General features: G+C 42.9%; 1 protein-coding gene across 1 annotated transcript in view; it reads left to right on the forward strand.

Moving 5' to 3' along the window:
* Positions 1–4350, forward strand: part of LOC122748298 (vomeronasal type-2 receptor 26-like) — a 30490-nt gene extending 26140 nt beyond the window's left edge. Inside the window, exons 8-10 of the mRNA XM_043993961.1 lie at positions 3250–3322; positions 4029–4179; positions 4312–4350. Of these exons, the coding sequence (XP_043849896.1) occupies positions 3250–3322; positions 4029–4179; positions 4312–4350 (263 nt within the window). The remainder of the gene's footprint in view (positions 1–3249; positions 3323–4028; positions 4180–4311) is intronic.
* The last annotated feature ends 3859 nt before the right edge of the window (positions 4351–8209 follow it).

Genomic DNA, 8209 nt, shown 5'->3' on the forward strand with positions numbered 1-8209 from the left:
AAACTTGTTTAGATATTCCTCAATTGATGGATATCCCCTCAATTTCCAATTCTTTTTTTTTTCAGTGAGGCAATTGGGATTAAGTGACTTGCCCAGGGTCATAAAGCTAGTAAGTGTTAAGGGTCTGAGGCCAGATTTGAACTCAGGCACTCCTGACTCCAGGGCCAGTGCTCTATCCACTATGCCACCTAGCTGCCCTCAATTTCCAATTCTTTGCCACCAAAAAAGAGTAGTTATAAAAATGTTTGTACATGTGAGTCCTTTTCTCTTTTTTATGGTCTCTTTGGGATATAGACCTAGTAGTGGCATTGCTGGGTCAAAGGGTATGCAAAGGTTTAAAGCCCTTTTGTCATGGTTCCAAATTGCTCTCCAGAATGATTGGATCAGTTCACAATTCCACCAACAATGCATTAGTATTCCATTTTTCCCACATCTTCTCCAATATTTACCATTTTCCTTTTTTTATCATATTAGCCAATTGGATAGGCAAGAGTAGTTTTAATTTGCATTTCTCTAATCAGTAGTGATTGAGAATTTTTTTTTTCACATGACTGTAGATAGCTTGAATTTCTTTATCTGAAAACTGCCTTTTCATATCCCTTGACTATTTCTCAATTGGGTAGTATCTTGAATTGCTATATATTTGATTCAGTTCTCTATATATCTAAGAAATGAGGCCTTTGTCAGAAAAACTGACTGTAAAGATTGTTTCTCAGATTTCTGCTTTCCTTTTCATCTTAGGTGTATTTGTTTTGTTTGTGTGACACCTTTTTTAATTTAATGTAATAAAAAATTATCCTTTTTGCATTTCATAATGTCCTCTATCTCTTGTTTGGTCATAAATTCTTCCCCTTTCAATAGATCTAACAAGCAAATTATTCCTTCATTTTCTAATTTGCCCATGATATCACCCTTTATGTCTAGATCATGTATCTCTTTTGATTTTACTTTGGTATACGGTGTAAGATGTTGCTCTATGCCTAGTTTCTGCCATACTATTTTCCAGTTTTCCCAGCAGTTCTTGTCAAATAATGAGTTCTTATCCCAGAGGCTAGAGTCTTTGGGTTTATCAAACAGAAGATTGTTGCATTCATTTACTACTATGTTTTGTGTGCCTAACCTATTCCACTGATTCATCATTTTGCTTCTTATGCAGTACCAAATAGTTTTGATGGTTGCCTCTTTAAAATAGTTTTAGATCTCATACAGCTAGGCCACCTTCCTTTGCATTTTTTCCCATTAATTCCCTTGATATTCTTGACCTTTTGTTCTTCCAGATGAATTTTGTTACTATTTTTTTTCTAGCTGTATGAAATGATTTGGGGTATTTGATTGGTATGGCACTGAATAAGTAAATCAATCAAGTGTCCTTAGTTACCGATCTGTGCTGTGGCTAAGAACCTTCTGCTGGTTTGCTCAGACACCCTCAGAGCTGAGCTGACTCCCTTTTTTTTTTTTTTTTTTAGTGAGGCAATTGGGGTTAGGTGACTTGCCCAGGGTCACACAGCTAGTAAGTGTTAAGTGTCTGAGGCCGGATTTGAACTCAGGTACTCCTGAATCCAGGGCCGGTGCTCTATCCACTGTACCACCTAGCTGCCCCCCTGACTCCCTTTTTACCCAGGTGAGAACAGATCTTTCCTGAAGACCTCCTAGGCTATCTTAAACCAGAAGATTGCTTCACTCTATAGCTCCAGAATCTGTTTAGAGGCCTAATTTAACATTTTTTCCAAGGGAAATTTGGTAGAGCTCTGCCAACTTCTTGGCTTCTCTCTGCCATCTTGACTCCACCCCACCCTACTCCCATCATTTCTTATGACAGAAAATATGCCATTTATTCATATGCCACAAATTATTTACACAATCCAATTCATCAAACATTTATTAAGTGCCTACTATGCAGGTACTGTTTTAAATGTTAAAGATACAATTAATAAAAAGACAGCCAGTTCCTGCCTTCAAGGATCACACAATCTTTTTTTTTTTTTACATTTTATTTTATTTTTAACATTAAAAAAAATTGAGTTCCAAACTTTTTTTCTCTCTTCAACCCTCCTCCCACAAACTGAGAAGGCAAGAAACATGACACTTATTATACATGTGAAATCATGTAAAATAAACTTCTATGTTAACCATGTTAAAAAAAAAAAAAGAAAACATGAAAGACGTCTGGTTTTAGCATTCTTAGGGGGTTCATTGGGATCCACAAGGGAAGTTCTAACTTCATTGATATGAGCAAGTCAACATACCTCCCTGAACTTCAGGCTTTTATCTGTAAAATGAAGGTGATAATGCTGGCATTTCCCATGGAGCAATACTACCCCACCCCCTAATCTCCAGTTCATCACTAAAAGGTTTATAGGTTGGGTTACCAGGAGGGGCAGCTGCTACCCTCAAATCCAAGGTTATCGTCTGGGGAATATGAAGCCTACCTCCCATATTTCATGAAACCCCACTTAACACTTAAGTGTACACCTTAACAACTGGACGTGGTCACAGTTAGCTCAGAGCAAATAAAATTTTAAAGGTGGCACATGAGATAATATCTATGGGGGCAGCTAGATGGTACAGTGGAAAAGGCACTGGCCCTGGATTCAGGAGGACCTGAGTTCAGATCCAGCCTCAGACACTTGACACTTACTAGCTGTGTGACCTTGGGAAAGTCACTTAACCCTCATTGCCCCACCAAAAAAAAAGAATAGGTTCATGCAGGGCAGCTAGGTGGTGCAGTGGATAGAGCACCAGCCCTGGAGTCAGGAGGACCTGAGTTCAAATCCGGCCTCAGACACTTGACACTTACTAACTGTGTGGCCCTGGGCAAGTCACTTAACCCCCATTGCCGCACCAAAAAAAAAAAAAAAGAAAAAGAAAAGAAAGAAAAGATATAATATCTGTGATGGGACTGAAGAAGCAGGTGGTAGGGGTGGGAAGTGGTGTTTGCATGATCTCCAGGACTTGAGTCATTGGCCCATTATAGGCTCTTCAAGATGCTTTTCCCTTTCCCTGAAAACAGTAACTTCAGAGCATGCTCCTACAAGTTGAGGAAAAGGTCTCCTACAAAGATGCACCCCCTCAGTGGGAAGAGTAGGCACAACCTTGCAGCTTATACCTCTTGGTACCTCTGGGCCATAATGGCCACTGTCTCCCAATTACAGTCCCCAGCAAACTCTGTGTTTGGTTGTTATTGCTGTTTGTTTTGTTTTGTGAAGTTTCCAGAGTCTATTCCTCTCAAACTGGAATCTCTGTTTCCAGGATGTAATTTTCTCTCAAATGGGTATGTTTCCCTGCAGCCAAATGCCATTCTCCCCAAAGCTTCTTCTAGAGGGTAGGCCAAAAATCATGATCTTTTAAGGACATTCAGGGCAGGGGGGCAGGGCAATGAGGGTTAAGTGACTTGCCCAGGGTCACACAGCTAGTAAGTATCTGAGGTTGGATTTGAACTCAGGTCCTCCAGAATCCAGGGCTGGTGCTTTATCCACTATGCCACCTAGCTGCCCCCTTTAATGACTTTTTTTTTTAGTGAGGCAATTGGGGTTAAGTGACTTGCCCAGAGTCACACAGCTAGTAAGTGTTAAGTGTCTAAGGTCGAATTTGAACTCAGGTACTCCTGACTCCAGGGCCAGTGCTCTATCCACTACACCACCTAGCTGCCCCCCTTTAATGACTTTTTGAAATTTATTTTTCTTTCTTTTTTTTACCATCCATGAAATTTGATTTTTCACATGTAATGTATTTCCTATATATACTGAAATTTAAATTAAATATTGAAACCCCTTCATGACTTTTGGCCCACCCTGTAGATTCCAGTACTACCTCTCCTTTTTCTGATTTAATTCAGAGAATGGGTGTGCTCCCACAATTGTGCCTTGAACTCTCTCACTGACAAACTCTCTTCTTGCCAAGTAGGGCATCCTCTCCTGGGAGGGTGGCTCTCACACCAGACGTGACTCAGGAAAGGGGGGGAAAGAAAAGCCGCTTCATCTCTGATGCTCTTTCTTATGTCAAAGAACACATGTTCATGCATCTTAAAGGGATAACCAACAGGGTAGTGACACTTCATCATCATATTTAACCCTTATCGCTTCTGGTTTTCTCCGAAGTCCTCAACTCCTGCCATTCTACCCGGCACAAGGTGATGATGGCATCTTCCAATACAGTGCCCTCCCTTTGGAGATGAAGAAGGTGAGGCCAAGGCTCCAAGTGACTATTTTATATTGATTTTTTATTTAGTTATTATATGCATGTTGTCCCAACCAATAGAATGTCAACTGTGTGGCTGCTGGGACTATTTCCTTTTATGTCTTTGCATGTCAGAGCCTGGCACAGTGCCTGCACTTGGCCAATGCTGGGTAATTGATTGCTTGCTCAAAGGCATATTTGTGTGTGTATGTATGTATGTATGTATGTAGTAAAAGTAGCAGATCAGAAGCAAACCCAGAAACTCTGACCTCAGATCCATTTTCCAATGGACTGAAGTGAGGAGAGGCCTGAGTCCAAATCCTTTTTATGTGACACCATACAACAAAGGGCTTAAAAGGAAAGCAGGCCAACTCAGGGAAAAGGGGAGGTGGTCTCAGGAGCAGCTCTCTGCTTCTTCCCGTGGGCCCAAACCTTTGGGGGATTCTATAGGCCCTTTGCACAGCCCCTTTAACCCTCCCCCACACACACACACACAACACCCAGCATCAGGATTTTCTACTGGCCTCAGAGGCAGGGGAGGGCCAGAGTCGAGCTGCTAAATTCAACCTCATTAAATGAAGGGGCATCCATTGAGGAAATGACAGCCCTGGAGAGCTGGTCTCCCCAGAAGGAATTGCTGAAGACGCCAGATGGGCACCAGGAGGTGCCTGGCATCTGGCTCAGAGAGCTCAAGGGGCCTTGTCAGGGGATCAGGGCCTCAGTGGCAGGAAGGTGGGGGTGAGCGGGACACAGCTTTTCTCAGAACAGATGGACTAGATGACTTTTGCAGACCCTTTTGGCTACTCTAGCCCCTCTTTCTTTTCTCTCTCTCCTATTCCCTTCTCACATTTCATCTCCTTCCTCAGTTACCCATCACGTTTTCTCTCTTCTATGTTGTATCCCATATCCATGGCCAGGGTGTTTCACCCTGTTGGCCTCAGCTTTCTCACCTATAAAAAGCACATCATTCAGTCCAGAAAAGCTGGGGGTCTTCAGTTCAAGGACCTGGGTTCAAGTTTCATCTGTCCCACTGTGTGACCTAAGGCATGTTATGAGAACTCCCTGGGGGTCAATAACATCATCACTTTTTGTTTTGTTTTGGGTTGTTGGTGGGGTGGGGGTGGGGAGGTTTGGAGGCAATTGAGGTCAAGTGACTAGCCCAGGGTCACATAGCTAGTGTCTGAAGCCAGATTTGAACTCAGAGGCAGTGCTCTATCCACTGTACCACTTACCTGACACTAGCATCATCTTTTTTTTTTTTTTTTTTTGGTGAGGCAATTGTGAGGCTCACACAGCTAGTAAGTGTTAAGTGTCTGAGGCCGGATTTGAACTCAGGTCCTCCTGACTCCAGGGCTGGTGCTCTATCCACTGCACCACCTAGCTGCCCCTCATATCATTATCTTTAAAGTGATGATGTGGGGGCAGCTAGGTGGCGCAGTGGATAGAACACCAGCCCTGGAGTCAGGAGGACCTGAGTTCAAATCCGGCCTCAGACATTTGACACTTACTAGCTGTGTGACCCTGAGCAAGTCACTTAACCCTCATTGCCCCGCAAAAAATAAAATAAAATAAAATAAAAAAGAAAGTGATGGTGTTAGGCTGGCTGGCCCCTTCCACCTCTAGATATATCATTCCCACAGATATAATGCCTATAAGCATAGCCTCCAAGGATCTTTCCAGATACAAGATCCTCATCTTTCCGTGTGAGCCCTGAATATGTGTAGCCCTGGACATTAGTGAACTGTGTGTGTTTAGACAAGTCATTTCCTCTCCCTTGGTCTCAGTTTCCTTATCTGGAAAATGAGGGAGTTGGACTGTAGCTCCTCTAATATCCCTTTCATTTCCAAGCCTATGATGCTATGAATAACACCCCCCCACCCCCAAAAAGAGTGATCATCCAGTCTCTGCTTGAGCATCACCCACAGGGAGCTCATTACCTCCCAAGTCTTCCTGTTTCATTGTGAAATAACTTTAATCATCAGCCAGATGTTTTGTCTATTGAGCTGGGCCTGTTTTGCAATTATAGCACCCATCCTATTTTCTAGCCAAGAATATGGTTTCCTTCCTTTCAGAACAAATACTTGGTACAGCTTTATACATAGTTTACTGTATGGCTCACCCATCACTTAGCCTGGGTCTTGGCAAAGAGCTTCTTCATCTTTTCGATTTAGAAAGATTGCAGGGGGCGGCTAGGTGGCACAGTGGATAAAGAACTGGCCCTGAATTCAGAAGTACCTGAGTTCAAATCCAGCCTCAGACACTTGACACTTACTAGCTGTGTGACCCTAGGCAAGTCACTTAATCCCCATTGCCCTGCAAAAAAAGAAAGAAAGAAAGATTGCAAAGATCCTCTCTAGCTCTGACATTCCTTGTTTTCACTTCTCATTCCCTTTAACCCCTCAGTTCTTTCATCCCCCCCACCTTTAGCCCATTTCCTCCCCTGCCCCTAACTCTACACCCCCTTTCTTAATGTAATGTAATGTAATGTAATGTAAACTTCCTGAATACAGAGCTTGCTTCACTTTGTCTGTGTGTTCTCAGACCCTAGATCCATTCCTGGAACATAGTAGGTATTTAATAAATACTTGTTGGTTAATCATTTGTTTACATCTATTTGGGGTAGCTAGATGACGCAGTGGATAGAGCACTAGTCCTAGAGTCAGAAGGATTCTGAGTTCAAATCTGGCCTCAGACACGACACTTACTAGCTGTGTGATCTTGGGCAACTCACTTAACCCTGATTGCCTCAAACATCTGGGGCCATCTCCAGTCATCCAGTCTTGGCACTGGACCCATATGGCTGTGGAGGAGAGACTGAGGCTGATGACTTTGCACAGCCCTCTCTCACTTAAATCCAGTTCATTAAAAGTCATGGCATCACCTCCTGATGTCATAGTCCTCTTCAAGAATGAAGGATGAACAAAAATAAAAAGAACAGCTTGCTTCTATCACAATGAACAAGTCACTTAGTCTCGCTAAGCTTCACCTCCTTCATCTGATAACATTTTCACTGCCCACCTCACTATGTTTTAGTAAAGAAGTTACTCAACACACTTTAAAGTACTTGGTGACAATATGGCTTTCATTATCATTTCATTATCATCATTATTCTTGTTACAGCAGCAATTCCAGTCCTCAGTTCCCCAGGGTTTAAGTCCCTTGGGCTGTTCATTGACTCTTCCTCTTGAGGCTTTGGATGAAGTCAGTCCTCTCTCAAGGTGCACTTGCAGCCCCTTGGGGTCTCAATAGAGTCTCCATGTAGGCAGAGGAAAAGAGGTCCCGAGAATGGGGATAAAATACCAGGAGCAACCCCCCTGCCAGCCTCTGGTTAGACCCCATTGGCTGGGGCTGTGGGAGTCAACAGAGTCTCTCCCTTCTCTATACCTCTCCCCTCTCTCCTCTCTCTCAAGAAGGGCATTGTTGGTCCAGGGATGGGCCTCTTTCCTGTACTGTTCTTACTTCTTGTCTCTCCTCCTATTTCCACGTGTGTAGAATTTGAGACTGGGAGACTGAATGTAGCAGCCAAGCGATATGAGAAGTTGGGAGATGTGCTGATCGGAGGCACCTTTCCCATCCTGAGGATCAATACCTCATCTACTATTAATTTCACCACATGGCCTGCAAGACAAAAATCCACAGAGTGAGTAAATATGGCAAATGACACTGCCTGGGGTTTGAATGTTTGCCAAGGAACACAGTGGGTTCTTTTGAGACTGAAAAAATGTTTTGATTCTATAGACAAATGAGACTTGTACCTAGAATGAATAGGAGGCCATCTAGATAGCAATCCTCTCGTCTTAAAAAAAGAAGAAATTGAGCATTTGAAGGACTATCACTTGGTTGAGAACTGGAATTGCTATGCTTAGCCCAAGAATTAGGAACACAGTGGGGAATGTTAAAAATAGGCAGATTTGGCTAACAATCAGTAAGAACTTTCTCACTACTAGAGTTATACAAAAGTAGAATGGGCATCTTCAAGAGGTAATGGGTCTAGGGGAAGAAGTGTCCAATTCTCCATTCCAGCTACAAGCTT

This window comes from Dromiciops gliroides, chromosome 3, assembly GCF_019393635.1.
Source record: "Dromiciops gliroides isolate mDroGli1 chromosome 3, mDroGli1.pri, whole genome shotgun sequence".
Classification (NCBI taxonomy): Eukaryota; Metazoa; Chordata; class Mammalia; order Microbiotheria; family Microbiotheriidae; genus Dromiciops; species Dromiciops gliroides.